The 17493-nt window shown below is 63.9% G+C and overlaps 1 protein-coding gene across 1 annotated transcript in view; it reads left to right on the top strand.

Moving 5' to 3' along the window:
* The window catches only part of LOC125690808 (plectin-like), a 31705-nt gene extending 21749 nt beyond the window's left edge, over nucleotides 1-9956 (top strand). The window contains 5 exon segments of the mRNA XM_048939527.1: nucleotides 3542-3901; nucleotides 3903-4358; nucleotides 4360-4792; nucleotides 4795-8945; nucleotides 8947-9956. Coding sequence (XP_048795484.1) covers nucleotides 3542-3901; nucleotides 3903-4358; nucleotides 4360-4792; nucleotides 4795-8945; nucleotides 8947-9789 — 6243 coding nt within the window. The 3' untranslated portion in view covers nucleotides 9790-9956.
* Nucleotides 9957-17493: the final 7537 nt, after the last annotated feature.

The raw sequence follows: 17493 nt of genomic DNA on the forward strand, positions 1-17493 counted from the left end.
GCTCCGGCCCTGAACGCGGCTCTGACCCCTTACTTACTTCTGCCCCCTTACTTCATTCTGCCCCCTTACTTCATTCTGCCCCCTTACTTCATTCTGACCCCTTACTTCATTCTGACCCCTTACTTCATTCTGCCCCCTTACTTCATTCTGACCCCTTACTTCATTCTGATCCCTTACTTCATTCTGACCCCTTACTTAATGCTGCCCCCTGACGGCTGGACCGGTTCAGCCCCCAACCTTCCCAGCTCTGCCCCCTAACTCGCCCAGCTCTGCCCCCAATCCCAGTTCTGCCCCCAACCTTCCCATCTCTGCCCCCTAACCATCCCAGTTCTGCCCCATAGTGCAGTTCTGCCCCTTTACCCACACATCCCTGCATCCTTAACCCAGCTTTGCCCCCTAACCAACCCACTTTGCCACCTAACCATCCCAATTCTGCCCCATAATCCCTCCAGCTCTGCCCCATAGTGCAGTTCTGCCCCCTTACCCACACGTCTCTGCATCCTCAACCCATCTCTGCCCCCAAATCTTCTCAGCTCTGACTCCTAATCATCCCAGTTCGCCCCCTAACCATCCCACTTCAGCCCCCTAATGCCTCCAGCTCTGCCCCATAGTGAATTTCTGCCCCCTTACCCACACATCTCTGCATCCTTAACCCATCTCTGCCCCCTAACCATCCCAGCTCTGCCCCCAATCCCATTTCTGCCCCCAACCCACCCAGCTCTGCTCCCAGCCCACTCGCTTTGCCCCCTAACCAACCCAGTTTGCCCCCTAACCAACCCAGCTCTGACCCCTAACCATCTCAGTTCTGCCCCCTAACCATCCCAGTTCTGCCCCCTAATGCCTCCAGCTCTGCCCCATAGTGAAGTTCTGCCCCTTTACCCACAAATCTCTGCATCCTTAATCCATCTCTGCCCCCAAACCTTCCCATCTCTGCTCCCTAACCAACCCAGTTCTGCCCCCTAACCAACCCAGTTTGCCCCCTAACCACCGCAGTCCTGCCCCCAGCCCCCCCATTTCTGCCCCAAACGCACAGCTCTCAGCCCACAGCGGTTTGCACCCCCCCTCACCCCCCCCAGCTCCACCCTCACCCCCCACTCACCCCCCACCCCACAACCCTACCCTTCATCCCCCGCTGCACCCCCCCTCCCCCCCCTCACCTCCACCCTCACCCCCCCCCACCCCCTCCCACCCCCCACAACCCTACCCTTCATCCCCCTCTTCACCCCTACAGCAGCACCCCCCTCCCCCCCACCACCACCCTCACCCCCCACCCACCCCCCACCCCACAACCCTACCCTTCATCCCCCGCTTCACCCCTACAGCTGCACCCCCCCCTCACCACCCCCCACCTCCACCCTCACCCCCCACCCACCCCCCACCCCACAACCCTACCCTTCATCCCCCGCTGCACCCCCCCCCTCCCCCCCGCACCTCCACCCTCCCCCCCACCCCCCCCTTCCCCCCACCGTCACCCCCCACCCACCCCCCACCCCACAACTCTACCCTTCATCTACAGCTGCACCCCCCCCACCTCCACCCTCCCCCCCACCCCCCCTTCCCTCCACCCTCACCCCACACTCCCACCCCCCACCCCACAACCCTACTCTTCATCCCCCTCTTCACCCCTACAGCTGCACCCTGCTCACCTCCACCCTCACCCCCACCCCCCACCCCCACCCCCCACCCCCCCAACCCCCACTCCCCCCACCCCCCCCACCCCACAACCCTACCCTTCATCTACAGCTGCACCCCCCTCACCCCCCCCACCTCCACCCTCCCCCCCACCCCCCCCTTCCCTCCACCCTCACCCCACACTCCCACCCCTCACCCCTCAACCCTACCCTTCATCCCCCTCTTCACCCCTACAGCTGCACCCCCCCCACCTCCACCCTCACCCCCCACCCACCCCCCACCCCACAACCCTACCCTTCATCTACAGCTGCACCTCCCCTCCCCCCCCACCTCCACCCTCACCCCCCACCCACCCCCTTCCCCCCACCCTCACCCTTCACTCCCACCCCCCACCCCCCACCCCCCACCCCTACCCTTCATCCCCCGCTTCACCCCCACAGCTGCACCCCCCCCACCACCCCCCACCTCCACCCTCACCCACCCCCCACCCCCCACCCCACAACCCTATCCTTCATCCCCCGCTTCACCCCTACAGCTGCACCCCCCCCTGCACCCCCTCCTCACCCCCCCCACCCCCACCCTCACCCCCCACCCACCCCCCACCCCACAACCCTACCCTTCATCCCCCTCTTCACCCCTACAGCTGCACCCCCCCTCATCCCCCCCTCACCCCCCACCCACCCCCCACCCCACAACCCTACCCTTCATCCCCCGCTGCACCCCCCCTCCCCCCCCTCACCTCCACCCTCACCCCCCCCCACCCCCTCCCACCCCCCCACAACCCTACCCTTCATCCCCCTCTTCACCCCTACAGCTGTACCCCCCCCCACCTCCACCCTCACCCCCACCCACCCCCCTTCCCCCCAACCTCACCCCTCACTCCCACCCCCCCCTCCCAGCCCCCTACCTCCACCCTCACCCATCCCCCACCCCACAACCCTACTCTTCATCCCCCTCTTCACCCCTACAGCTGCACCCTGCTCTCCTCCACCCTCACCCCCACCCCCCACCCCCACCCCCCACCCCCCCCAACCCCCACTCCCCCCACCCCCCCCACCCCACAACCCTACCCTTCATCCCCCTCTTCACCCCTACAGCTGCACCCTGCTCACCTCCACCCTCACCCCCACCCCCCACCCCCACCCCCCACCCCCCCCAACCCCAACTCCCCCCACCCCCCCCACCCCACAACCCTACCCTTCATCTCTTCACTCCTACAGCTGCACCCCCCCCACCTCCACCCTCACCCCCCACCCACCCCCCACCCCACAACCCTACCCTTCATCCCCCGCTGCACCCCCCCCCTCCCCCACCCACCTCCACCCTCACCCCCCACCCCACCCCCCACCCCACAACCCTACCCTTCATCCCCCGCTGCACCCCCCCCCTCCCCCACCCACCTCCACCCTCACCCCCCACCCACCCCCCACCCCACAACCCTACTCTTCATCCCCTGCTTCACCCCTACAGCTGCACCCCCCCCTCACCCCCACCCTCACCCCCACCCCCCCACCCTCCCCCCACCCCACAAACCCTACCCTTCATCTACAGCTGCACCCCCCCTCACCCCCCCCACCTCCACCCTCACCCCCCACCCACCCCCCACCCCACAACCCTACCCTTCATCCCCCTCCTCCCTCACCACCACCCTCACCCCCCACCCCACAACCCTACCCTTCATCCCCCTCTTCACCCCTACAGCTGCACCCCCCCCTCACCCCCACCCTCACCCCACACTCCCACCCCCCACCCCACAACCCTACCCTTCATCCCCCGCTGCACCCCCCCCTCACCCCCTCACCTCCATCCTCACCCCCACCCCCCCCTTCCCCCCACCCTCACCCCACACTCCCCCCCCCCCCAGCCCCCCACCCGCTCTCCCCCTGACCTCGCTCCCCTCTGCCCACAGATGGAAGTGGCCCAGCAGGCGCAGCTCCGCCAGGAGGCGCAGTCGCTGCAGGAATCCTTCCTGCTCGAGAAGGACGCCCTGCTGCAGAAGGAGAAATTCATCGAGGAGGAGAAGGCGAAGCTGGAGAAGCTGTTCCAGGACGAAGTGGACAAAGCGCAGAGCCTGAAGGCCGAGCAGGAGCGGCAGCAGCAGGAGATGGAGCAGGAGAAGCAGCAGCTGAAGGCCATGCTGGACGAAGCCAAGCGGCAGCAGGAGGAGGCGGAGGAGAGCGTCCGCCGCAAGCAGGAGGAGCTGCAGCAGCTGCAGAAGCAGCGGCAGAAGCAGGAGCGGCTGCTGGAGGAGGAGAACCGGAAGCTGCTGCGAGCGGCTGCAGCAGCTGCAGGAGGAGCAGCGGAGCGCGGCGGCGCCCACGCGGGAGATGATGATCCAAACGGACGCGGCGCCGCAGCAGCCGCCGCAGCCGCACGCGGTGCCCAACGGCCGCCACGCGCTGGACGGCCCGGAGCAGAACGGAGAGCCCGAATTCGCCTTCCAGGGCATCCGGCACAAAGTGTCGGCGCAGCAGCTGGCGGCCGCCGGCGTCCTGAGCGGCCACAGCCTGGGCCAGCTGGCCGAGGGGAAGGTGAGCGTGGAGGAGCTGGCGCGGCGCGACGACGTGCGGACGTTCCTGCAGGGCCGCAGCTGCATCGCCGGTTTGCTGCTGGAGCCCGGGAGGCAGAAGATGAGCATCTACGAGGCCATGAAGAAGCGGCTGCTCAGCCCCGGCACCGCCTTGGTGCTGCTGGAGGCGCAGGCGGCCACCGGCTTCATGCTGGACCCCCGTGCGCAACGCCAGGCTGTCGGTGAACGAAGCGGTGCGGGACGGGCTGGTGGGACCCGAGCTGCACAACAAGCTGCTGTCGGCCGAGCGCGCCGTCACCGGCTACAAGGACCCCTACACCGGGGACAAGATCTCGCTCTTCGAGGCCATGCAGAAGGAGCTGATCGTCAGGGAGCACGGCGTGCGCCTGCTGGAGGCCCAGATCGCCACCGGCGGCATCATCGACCCGGTGCACAGCCACCGCCTGCCCGTGGAGGCGGCCTACAAGCGCGGGCTGTTTGACGAGGAGATGAACCGCGTCCTGTCCGACCCCAGCGACGACACCAAGGGCTTCCTGGACCCCAACACGCAGGAGAACCTCACCTACCTGCAGCTGATGGAGCGCTGCGTCGCCGACCCGGACACGGGGCTGCTCCTGCTGCCGCTCAGCAGCCAGGCGGGCGCGGAGCGTACAGCGACCGCGAGGCCAAGGACGTCTTGCAGAAGGCCACGGTGAGCGCCCCGTTCGGCAAGTTCCAAGGCAAGACGGTGAGCATCTGGGAGATCATCAACTCGGAGTACTTCACTGAGGACCAGAGGAGGGAGCTGATCCAGCAGTACCGCAGCGGCAAGGTGACGGTGGAGAAGATCATCCGCATCGTCATCACCGTGGTGGAGGAGGCCGAGAAGAAGAGGCAGCTGCTGTTCGAGGGGCTGCGCGCCCCGGTGCCGGCCGCCGAGCTGCTGGAGAGCCGCATCATCGACAAGGACACGTACAACCGGCTTCGGCAGGGCAAGGCCAGCGTGGCCGACGTGGCTGGGAGCGACGGCGTGCGGCGCTACCTGAGGGGCACCGACGCCATCGCCGGCGTCCTGGTGGAGTCCAGCGGGGAGACGCTGAGCTTCTACGAAGCCCAGAGGAGGAACCTGCTGAAGCCGGAGGTGGCCCTGGCTCTGCTGGAGGCGCAGGCGGCCGCCGGCTTCATCGTGGAGCCGAGCGGCGGGCGGCTGTACACCGTGGACGAGGCGGTGAAGGCCGAGGTGGTCGGGCCGGAGGTCCACGAGCGGCTGCTGTCGGCGGAGAAGGCGGTGAGCGGCTACAAGGACCCCTACACCGGGCAGACCGTCGCCCTGTTCCAGGCGCTGAAGAAGGGCCTGGTCCCCACCGACGCCGGCGTGCGGCTGCTGGACGTGCAGCTCTGCACCGGCGGCATCGTCGACCCGGCGCACAGCCACCGCCTGCCGCTCGACGTCGCCTACCGGCGCGGCTGCTTGGACGCCGAGATGAAGGAGGCTCTGGAGGAGCTGCGGGGCTTCTACTGCCCCGGCAGCCGGCAGAACGTCAGCTACGCGCAGCTGCAGCAGAGCTGCCGCCGGGACGAGCGCACGGGGTTCCTCCTGCTGCCGCTGTCGGACGCCGCCATCCAGGCGCAGCAGGAGGAGATCTACACGGACGCTGAGGCCGAGGAGAGCTTCGGCAAAGCCACGGTGGAGGTGCCGGCCGGCAGCCTGCGCGGCCGCACGGTGAGCGTGTGGGAGCTGATCCACTCGGAGTACTTGAGCGAGGAGCAGCGGCGGGAGCTGCTGCGGCAGTACAAGACGGGCAGGGTGACGGTGGAGAAGGTCATCAAGATCGTCATCACCATCATCGAGGAGACGGAGAGCAGGAAGCAGGAGAAGCTGAGCTTCACGGGGCTGCGGGCGCCGGTGCCGGCCAGCGAGCTGCTGGAGGCGCGCATCCTCAGCGCGGCGCAGTACCAGCAGCTGCAGGACGGCCGCGCGACGGTGAAGGAGCTGGCCGAGACGGAGGCGGTCAGGCGCTTCCTGCACGGCGGCGACTGCATCGCCGGCGTCTACGTGGAGGCCACCAAGGAGAAGCTGAACATCTACGAGGCCATGAGGAGGAACCTGCTGCGCGCCAGCACCGCCGTGGTGCTGCTGGAGGCGCAGGCGGCCACCGGCTTCCTGATCGACGCGGTGAGGAACCGCAAGCTGTACGTCAACGAGGCGGTGAAGGCCGGCGTGGTGGGACCCGAGCTGCACGAGAAGCTGCTGTCGGCCGAGAAGGCCGTCACCGGCTACAAGGACCCCTACTCGGGGAACACCATCTCGCTCTTCGAGGCCATGCAGAAGGGGCTGATCGTCAGGGAGCACGGCGTGCGCCTGCTGGAGGCCCAGATCGCCACCGGCGGCATCATCGACCCGGTGCACAGCCACCGCATCCCCGTGGAGGTGGCCTACGAGCGCGGGTACTTCAATGAGGAGATGAACCGCGTCCTGTCCGACCCCAGCGACGACACCAAGGGCTTCTTCGACCCCAACACGCACGAGAACCTCACCTACCTGCAGCTGAAGGAGCGCTGCGTCGAGGACCCCGAGACGGGGCTGCTCCTGCTGCCGCTGCGGGAGCCCGAGAAGCCGACGGTGGTGGAGACGACGCGGGTGTACACGGAGGAGGAGACGCGGAAGGTGTTCGAGGAGACGCGGGTGGACATCCCGGCGGGCAGCCGGGCCGGCTCCTCCATGACGCTGTGGGAGATCATGCAGTCGGATCTGCTGCCCGACGAGCAGCGGCGGCGGCTGATGGAGGACTTCCAGGCGGGCCGCGTCTCCAAGGAGCGCATGATCATCATCATCATCGAGATCATCGAGCGCACCGAGATCATCCGGCAGCAGAACCTGGCGTCCTTCGACTACGGCCGGCGCCACGTCACGGCCGAGGAGCTCTTTGAGGCCAAGGTGATCTCGCAGGACGTCTACCGGCTGCTCAAGGACGGCTCCAGGACCTTCCGCCAGCTGCTGGAGGACGAGGCCGTCCGCAGGTGCCTCTACGGCTCGGGCTGCGTCGCCGGCATCTACGTGCCCTCCTCCAAGCAGACGCTGAGCGTCTACCAGGCGCTCAAGAAGGGGCTGATCGGCGCCGAGGCGGCCCGCTGCCTGCTGGAGGCCCAGGCGGCCACCGGCTTCGTGCTGGACCCCGTCCACAACGAGATGCTGTCGGTGGACGAGGCCGTGCGCAGAGGCGTGGTGGGGCCCGAGATGCACGACCGCCTGCTGTCGGCCGAGAGGGCCGTCACCGGGTACCGGGACCCCTACAGCGAGCAGAAGATCTCCATCTTCCAGGCCATGAAGAAGGACCTGGTGCCGAGCGAGGAGGCCCTCAAGCTCCTGGACGCCCAGCTGGCCACCGGCGGCGTCATCGACCCGCACCTGGGCTTCCACCTGCCCCTGGAGGTGGCCTGCCACCGCGGCTTCATCAACAGGGAGACGTACGACGCGCTGTGCGAGCCCAGCGAGGTGCGCAGCTTCGTGGACCCGTGCACCGACGAGAAGCTGAGCTACACGCAGCTGCAGCGGCGCTGCCGCAAGGACGAGGGCAGCGGGCTGCTGCTGCTGCCGCTGGGCGACGCGCGCCAGCTCACCTTCCGCGGGCTGCGCAAGCAGATCACCGTGGAGGAGCTGGTCCTGTCGCAGGTGATGGACGAGGCCACGGCGCAGCGGCTGCACGAGGGGCTGACGTCCGTCGAGGAGGTCTCCAAGAACCTGAAGGCGTTCCTGGAGGGCACCAGCTGCATCGCCGGCGTCTTCGTGGACTCCACCAAGGAGCGGCTCTCCGTCTACCAGGCCATGAAGAAGGGCATCATCCGGCCCGGCACCGCCTTCGAGCTCCTGGAGGCGCAGGCGGCCACCGGCTACGTCATCGACCCCATCAAGGGCCTGAAGCTGACGGTGGAGGAGGCCGTGCGCATGGGCATCGTGGGGCCCGAGTTCAAGGACAAGCTGCTGTCGGCCGAGCGCGCCGTCACCGGCTACAAGGACCCCTACACCGGGAAGCTCATCTCCCTCTTCCAGGCCATGAAGAAGGGGCTGATCCTGAGGGACCACGGCGTGCGCCTGCTGGAGGCCCAGATCGCCACCGGCGGCATCATCGACCCCGAGGAGAGCCACCGCCTGCCCGTCGAGGTGGCCTACAAGCGCGGGCTGTTCGACGAGGAGATGAACGAGGTGCTGTCCGACCCCAGCGACGACACCAAGGGCTTCTTCGACCCCAACACGGAGGAGAACCTCACCTACCTGCAGCTGATGGAGCGCTGCGTCACCGACCCCGAGACGGGGCTGCGCCTGCTGCCGCTGAAGGAGAAGAAGCGCGAGAGGAAGACGTCGTCCAAGTCGTCGGTGCGCAAGCGGCGCGTGGTCATCGTGGACCCGGAGACGGGCAAGGAGATGTCGGTGTACGAGGCGTACCGCAAGGGCCTCATCGACCACCAGACCTACCTGGAGCTGTCGGAGCAGGAGTGCGAGTGGGAGGAGATCACCACCTCGTCCTCGGACGGCGTGGTCAAGTCCATGATCATCGACCGGCGCTCGGGCCGCCAGTACGACATCGACGACGCCATCTCCCGCGGCCTCATCGACCAGTCGGCGCTGGACCAGTACCGCTCCGGCACGCTCTCCATCACCGAGTTCGCCGACATGCTCTCCGGCAACATGGGTGGCTTCCGCTCGCGCTCGTCCTCCGTCGGCTCCTCGTCGTCCTCCTACTCGGCCAGCCCGGCCCCGCCGAGGCTGCCGGGCGCCGCGTGGACCGACCCCAGCGAGGAGACGGGGGCCGGTGGCCGGCATCCTGGACACCGACACGCTGGAGAAGGTGTCCATCACCGAGGCCATGCGCCGCAACCTGGTGGACAACATCACGGGCCAGCGGCTGCTGGAGGCGCAGGCCTGCACCGGCGGCATCATCGACCCCGGCACGGGCGAGCGCTGCTCGGTGGCCGACGCCGTGAGCAGGGGGCTGGTGGACCGCATCATGGTGGACCGCATCAACCTGGCGCAGAAGGCCTTCTCCGGCTTCGAGGACCCGCGCACCAAGACCAAGATGTCGGCGGCGCAGGCGCTGAAGAAGGGCTGGCTGTACTACGAGGCCGGGCAGCGCTTCCTGGAGGTGCAGTACCTGACCGGGGGGCTCATCGAGCCCGACGCCGCCGGCCGCGTCTCCCTGGACGAGGCGCTGCAGAAGGGCACCATCGACGCGCGCACGGCGCAGAAGCTGCGCGACGTCGCCACCTACTCCAAGTACCTCACGTGCCCCAAGACCAAGCTGAAGATCTCCTACAAGGACGCCATGGAGCGCAGCATGATCGAGGACGGCACCGGCCTGCGGCTGCTCGAGGCCTCGTCCCGCTCCTCCAAGGGCTACTACAGCCCCTACAACGTCAGCGGCGCCGGCTCCGCCGCCGGCTCGCGCTCCAGCTCCCGCACCGGATCGCGCTCGGGTTCGCGGCGCGGCAGCTTCGACGCCACCGGCTCCGGCTTCTCCATGACCTTCTCGTCTTCCTCCTACTCGTCCTCCAGCTTCGGGCGCAGATACGCCGCGGTGCCGCACGGTGCCGCGGAGGCGGCCGCGCTGGCGCTGGCCCTGGGGCGGGCGGCGGTGCTGAGCGCGGCGTGACGCCGCCGTGCCACCATGCTGCCTTGCCGTGCCGCCGGCCCGCCGCCGGCCCGCTTCCCCCTTTGCCCTTTCGAAACTCGATAGCCTTCTTCCAAAGCAGTGCCTAAAAAAGTTTAACCAAAAAGAAAGAAAGACTCCACTAATATATTAATAAACGCCATCGCTCCGACGCTGTTTGTGTGGGGAGGGCTGACGGAAGACGCCGTGCTCCCGTTCCGCCGCGCCGCCGGGCGCTGGCACCCATGGGTGTCACTGTGACATGAGCTCAGCCATCCCAGGGAACCCCCAGACCCAGCCATCCCAGGGATCCCAGCCATCCTACTAGGGATCCCAGCCATCCCACCAGCCATCCCACTCATCATTCAGTTGATCCCACCCATCCCACTGATCCTGCGGACCCCCCAGATGCCACCAATGATCCCAGTCATGATCCCCCCTGTATCACCCATCCATCCCATGGCCCTGCCAATGATCCCAGCCATCCCACCAGCCATCCCACTCATCATTCAGTTGATCCCACCCATCCCAGTGATCCCAGCAATCCTGTGGAGCCCCAGATGCCACCAATGATCCCAATCGTGATCCCCCCCATATCACCCATCCATCCCATGGCCCTGCCAATGATCCCACCCATCCCAGTGATCCCAGCCATACCAGTGATCCCACTCATCATTCAGTTGATCCCATCCATCCCAGCGATCCTGCAGACCCCCCAGATGCCACCAATGATCCCAATCGTGATCCCCCCCGTATCACCCATCCATCCCATGGCCCTGCCGATGATCCCAGCCATCCCAGTGATCCCAGCCATACCAGGGATCCCAGCCATCCTACTAGGGATCCCAGCCATCCCACCAGCCATCCCACTCATCATTCAGTTGATCCCACCCATCCCAGCGATCCTGCAGACCCCCCAGATGCCACCAATGATCCCAATCGTGATCCCCAGCATATCACCCATCCATCCCATGGCCCTGCCGATGGTCCCAGCCATCCCAGTGATCCCAGCCATCCCAATGATCCGATCCATCCCTCCCATGCCACCATCCCACCAGTGATCCCAGCCATCCCACCAGTGATCCCACTGATGTCACCAGCCATTCCCCTCATCATTCAGTTGATCCCAGCCATCCCAGTGATCCCAGTGATCCTGTGGACCCCCCAGATGCCACCAATGATCCCAATCGTGATCCCCCCATATCACCCATCCATCCCATGGCCCTGCTGATGATCCCAGCCATCCCAGTGATCCCAGCCATTCCAATGATCCGATCCATCCCTTCCATGCCACCATCCCACCAGGGATCCCACCCATCCCACCAGTGATCCCAGCCATCCCACCAGCCATCCCACTCATCATTCAGTTGATCCCACCCATCCCAGCGATCCTGCAGACCCCCCAGATGCCACCAATGATCCCACTGGTGATCCCCCCCGTGTCACCCATCCATCCGATGGCCCTGCTGATGATCCCAGCCATCCCAGTGATCCCAGCCATCCCAATGATCCGATCCATCCCTCCCATGCCACCATCCCAATGATCCCAGCCATCCCACCAGTGATGCCACCGATGCCACCAGCCATTCCCCTCATCATTCAGTTGATCCCACCCATCCCAGTGATCCCAGTGATCCTGCAGACCCCCCAGATGCCACCAATGATCCCACTGGTGATCCCCCCCGTGTCACCCATCCATCCCATGGCCCTGCCGATGATCCCAGCCATCCCAGGGATCCCAGCCATCCCTCCCATGCCACCATCCCAGTGATCCCACTGATGCCACCAGCCATCCCACTCATCTTTCAGTTGATCCCATCCATCCCAGTGATCCCAGCAATCCTGTGGAGCCCCAGATGCCACCAATGATCCCACTGGTGATCCCCCCCGTGTCACCCATCCATCCCATGGCCCTGCCGATGATCCCAGCCATCCCAGTGATCCCAGCCATCCCAACAAGGATCCCACCAATGCCACCAGCCATCCCACTCATCATTCAGTTGATCCCACCCATCATTCAGTTGATCCCAGCAATCCTGTGGAGCCCCAGATGCCACCAATGATCCCAATCGTGATCCCCCCCATATCACCCATCCATCCCATGGCCCTGCCGATGATCCCAGCCATCCCAGTGATCCCAGCCATTCCAATGATCCGATCCATCCCTTCCATGCCACCATCCCACCAGTGATCCCACCCATCCCACCAGTGATCCCAGCCATCCCACCAGCCATCCCACTCATCATTCAGTTGATCCCACCCATCCCAGCGCTCCCGCGCCCCCCCCAGATGCCACCAATGATCCCACTGGTGATCCCACTCATATCTCCCATCCATCCCATGGCCCTACCGATGATCCCAGCCATCCCAGTGATCCCACCCATCCCACCAGTGATCCCACGGATGCCACCAGCCATTCCCCTCATCATTCAGTTGATCCCACCCATCCCAGTGATCCCACTGATCCTGCGGACCCCCCAGATGCCACCAATGATCCCACTGGTGATCCCCCCTGTGTCACCCATCCATCCCATGGCCCTGCTGATGATCCCAGCCATCCCAGTGATCCCAGCCATCCCACCAAGGATCCCACCAATGCCACCAGCCATCCCACTCATCATTGAGTTGATCCCATCCATCCCAGTGATCCCAGCAATCCTGTGGAGCCCCAGATGCCACCAATGATCCCACTGGTGATCCCCCCCGTGTCACCCATCCATCCCATGGCCCTGCCAATGATCCCAGCCATCCCAGTGATCCCAGCCATCCCACCAGCCATCCCACTCATCATTCAGTTGATCCCATCCATCCCAGTGATCCCACTGATCCTGCAGACCCCCGAGATGCCACCAATGATCCCACTGGTGATCCCACTCGTCTCTCCCATCCATCCCATGGCCCTGCCGATGATCCCAGCCATCCCAGTGATCCCAGCCATTCCAATGATCCGATCCATCCCTTCCATGCTACCATCCCACCAGGGATCCCACCCATCCCACCAGTGATCCCAGCCATCCCACCAGCCATCCCACTCATCATTCAGTTGATCCCACCCATCCCAGCGATCCTGCAGACCCCCCAGATGCCACCAATGATCCCACTGGTGATCCCACTCGTCTCTCCCATCCATCCCATGGCCCTGCTGATGATCCCAGCCATCCCAGTGATCCCACCCATCCCAATGATCCGATCCATCCCTCCCATGCCACCATCCCACCAGGGATCCCAGGCCATCCCACCAAGGATCCCACCAATGCCACCAGCCATCCCACTCATCATTCAGTTGATCCCACCCATCCCAGTGATCCCAGCAATGCTGTGGAGCCCCAGATGCCACCAATGATCCCAATCGTGATCCCCCCCATATCACCCATCCATCCCATGGCCCTGCCGATGATCCCAGCCATCCCAGTGATCCCACCGATGCCACCAGCCATCGCACTCATTGTTCAATTGATCCCACCCATCCCAGTGATCCCAGCGCTCCTGCAGACCCCCCAGATGCCACCAATGATCCCACTCGTGATCCCCCCCATGTCACCCATCCATCCCATGGCCCTGCCGATGATCCCAGCCATCCCAGTGATCCCAGCCATCCCAGGGATCCCAGCCATCCTACTAGGGATCCCAGCCATCCCACCAGCCATCCCACTCATCATTCAGTTGATCCCACCCATCCCAGCGATCCTGCAGACTCCCCATATGCCACCAATGATCCCACTCGTGATCCCCCCCGTGTCACCCATCCATCCCATGGCCCTGCTGATGATCCCAGCCATCCCAGTGATCCCAGCCATTCCAATGATCCGATCCATCCCTTCCATGCCACCATCCCACCAGGGATCCCACCCATCCCACCAGTGATCCCAGCCATCCCACCAGCCATCCCACTCATCATTCAGTTGATCCCAGCCATCCCAGCGATCCTGCAGACTCCCCATATGCCACCAATGATCCCACTGGTGATACCCCCCGTATCACCCATCCATCCCATGGCCCTGCTGATGATCCCAGCCATCCCAGTGATCCCAGCCATACCAGTGATCCCACCCATCCAACTAGGGATCCCAGCCATCCCAGTGATTCCACCAATGCCACCAGCCATCCCACTCATCATTCAGTTCATCCCAGCCATCCCAGTAATCCTGCAGACCCCCCAGATGCCACCAATGATCCCAATCGTGATCCCCCCCATGTCTCCCATCCATCCCATGGCCCTGCCGATGATCCCAGCCATCCCAGTGATCCCAGCCATCCCAACAAGGATCCCAGCCATCCCAGTGATCCCAGCCATCCCAACAAGGATCCCAGCCATCCCAGTGATCCCAGCCATCCCAACAAGGATCCCAGCCATCCCACCAGCCATCCCACTCACCATTCAGTTGATCCCATCCATCCCAGCGATCCTGCAGACCCCCCAGATGCCACCAATGATCCCAATCGTGATCCCCCCCGCGTCACCCATCCATCCCATGGCCCTGCCGATGATCCCAGCCATCCCAGTGATCCCACCAATGCCACCAGCCATCGCACTCATTGTTCAATTGATCCCACCCATCCCAGTGATCCCAGCGCTCCTGCAGACCCCCCAGATGCCACCAATGATCCCACTGGTGATCCCCCCCGTGTCACCCTTCCATCCCATGGCCCTGCCGATGATCCCAGCCATCCCAGTGATCCCAGCCATCCCAATGATCCGATCCATCCCTCCCATGCCACCATCCCACCAGGGATCCCAGGCCATCCCACCAAGGATCCCACCAATGCCACCAGCCATCCCACTCATCATTCAGTTGATCCCACCCATCCCAGTGATCCCAGCAATCCTGTGGAGCCCCAGATGCCACCAATGATCCCAATCGTGATCCCCCCCATATCACCCATCCATCCCATGGCCCTGCCGATGATCCCAGCCATCCCAGTGATCCCAGCCATCCCAACAAGGATCCCAGCCATCCCAGTGATCCCAGCCATCCCAACAAGGATCCCAGCCATCCCAGTGATCCCAGCCATCCCAACAAGGATCCCAGCCATCCCACCAGGCATCCCACTCACCATTCAGTTGATCCCATCCATCCCAGTGATCCTGCGGACCCCCCAGATGCCACCAATGATCCCAATCGTGATCCCCCCCATGTCTCCCATCCATCCCATGGCCCTGCGTATGATCCCAGCCATCCCAGTAATCCTGTAGACCCCCCAGATGCCACCAATGATCCCACTCGTGATCCCCCCCGTGTCACCCATCCATCCCATGGCCCTGCCGATGATCCCAGTGATCCCAGCCATCCCAGTGATCCCAGCCATCCCTCCCATGCCACCATCCCAGCGATCCCACTGATGCCACCCGTGATCTCACCGGTGATCCCACCCACGTCACCCTGCGATCCCATGACCCCATTGATGATCCTATCCGTGATCCCACCCATTCCACCATCCCGGGGATCCCACCAATGATCCCAGCCGTGATCCCACCCACATCACCTGGTGATCCCATGACCCCATTGATGATCCTATCTGTGATCCCACCCATTCCACCATCCCGGGGATCCCACCAATGATCCCAGCCGTGATCCCACCCACATCACCTGGTGATCCCATGACCCCACTGCTGATCCTATCCGTGATCCCACCCATTCCACCATCCCTGGGATCCCACCAATGATCCCAGCCGTGATCCCACCCTCGTCACCCGGCGATCCCATGACCCCACTGATGATCCCATCCAGCCCAGCAGTCCCATGATCCCACTGGTGCCGGCAATGACCGTCCACGATCCCGTGCCACCCACCGATCCCATGACACCAGTGGTGATCCCACCCCCCCCGATATCCCAGTGATCTCAGCGATCCCTCCCATCACACCCATCCCACTGATGATCCCACCAGTCCCATCGATCCCACTGACCCCACTGTTGTCCCGATGATCCCATCCATGATCTCACCCGTCTCACCCATGGATCTGTGACCCCACCGACGGTCCCAGCCATCCCACCACCCCACAGATCCCAGCGATCCACCCATCCTCCTGGTGATCCCATCCAGCCCAGTGATATCAGCAACCCCACTGATGCCACCGATGATCCCACCCATGTCACCCATTGATCCCATGATCTCACTGCTGATCCCATCCATCCAGTGATCCACTGCTGATCCCATCCATCCCAGTGATCCCACGGCTGATCCCACCCATCCCAGTGATCCCACTGCTGATCCCATCCATCCCAGAGATCCCACTGCTGATCCCATCCATCCCAGTGATCCCACTGCTGATCCCATTCATCCCAGTGATCCCAGCGATCCCAGTGATCCCACTGATGATCCCATCCATCCCAGTGATCCCACTGCTGATCCCACCCATCCCAGTGATCCCAGCGATCCCAGTGATCCCATCCACGATCCCACCCATCAACCAATCCCACCGATGACTCCGTCCATCTCAGTGACACCAACGATCCCACTGATGCCACCGGGGATCCCACCCACCCCACTGATGATCCCAGCCATCCCAGGGATCCCACGGATCCCACTGATGCCACCAGTGCCACCAACGATCCCAGTGATCTCACCCATCCAGCCGATGATCCCAGCCATCCCCCCATCCCGGTGATCCCATCCATCCCACCCATCCCACCAACGCCACCGACGATCCCACCGGTGATCTCACCCACGTCACCGGTTGATCCCATGACCCCACCGATGATCCCACACTTCCCATCGTCCCGTACATCTGATCCCATTGCTGATCCCACCCATCTTACCCATCGATCCCATGACCCCACTGATGATCCCACACTTCCCATCCATCCCAGCAACCTCAGGGATCCCACTGGTGATCACAGTGATCCCAGCGATCCTATTGATCCCACTGCTGATCCCATCCATCCCAGTGATCCAGGGATCCCAGTGATCCCACTGATGATCCCATCCATCCCAGTGATCCCAGCGATCCCAGTGATCCCACTGATGATCCCATCCATCCCAGTGATGATCCCAGCAATCCCAGTGATCCCACTGATGATCCCATCCATCCCAGGGATCCCAGGGATCCCAGGGATCCCACTGGTGATCCCATCCATCCCAGCGATCCCAGTGATCCCACTGATGATCCCATCCATCCCAGCGATCCCAGTGATCCCACTGATGATCCCATCCATCCCAGTGATCCCAGCGATCCCAGTGATCCCACTGATGATCCCATTTATCCCAGTGATGATCCCATTGATGATCCCATCCATCCCAGTGATCCCATTGATGATCACAACCATCCCAGTGATGATCCCACTGATGATCCCATCCATCCCAGTGATCCCAGCGATCCCAGTGATCCCACTGCTGACCCCATCCATCCCAGTGATCCCAGCGATCCCAGTGATCCCACTGATGATCCCATCCATCCCAGTGATCCCAGCGATCCCAGTGATCCCACTGATGATCCCATCTATCCCAGTGATCCCAGCGATCCTAGTGATCCCACTGGTGATCCCACCCATCCCAGTGACACCAGTGATCCTAGTGATCCCACCAATGATCCCATCCATCCCAGTGATCCCACCAATGATCCCATCCATCCCAGTGATCCCACCAATGATCCAATCCATCCCAGTGATCCCACTGATGATCCCACCCATCCCAGTGACACCAGCGATCCCAGTGATCCCATTGATGATCCCATCCATCCCAGTGATACCAGTGATCCCAGTGATCC

This window comes from Lagopus muta, chromosome 3 (genome assembly GCF_023343835.1).
Source record: "Lagopus muta isolate bLagMut1 chromosome 3, bLagMut1 primary, whole genome shotgun sequence".
Classification (NCBI taxonomy): domain Eukaryota; kingdom Metazoa; phylum Chordata; class Aves; order Galliformes; family Phasianidae; genus Lagopus; species Lagopus muta.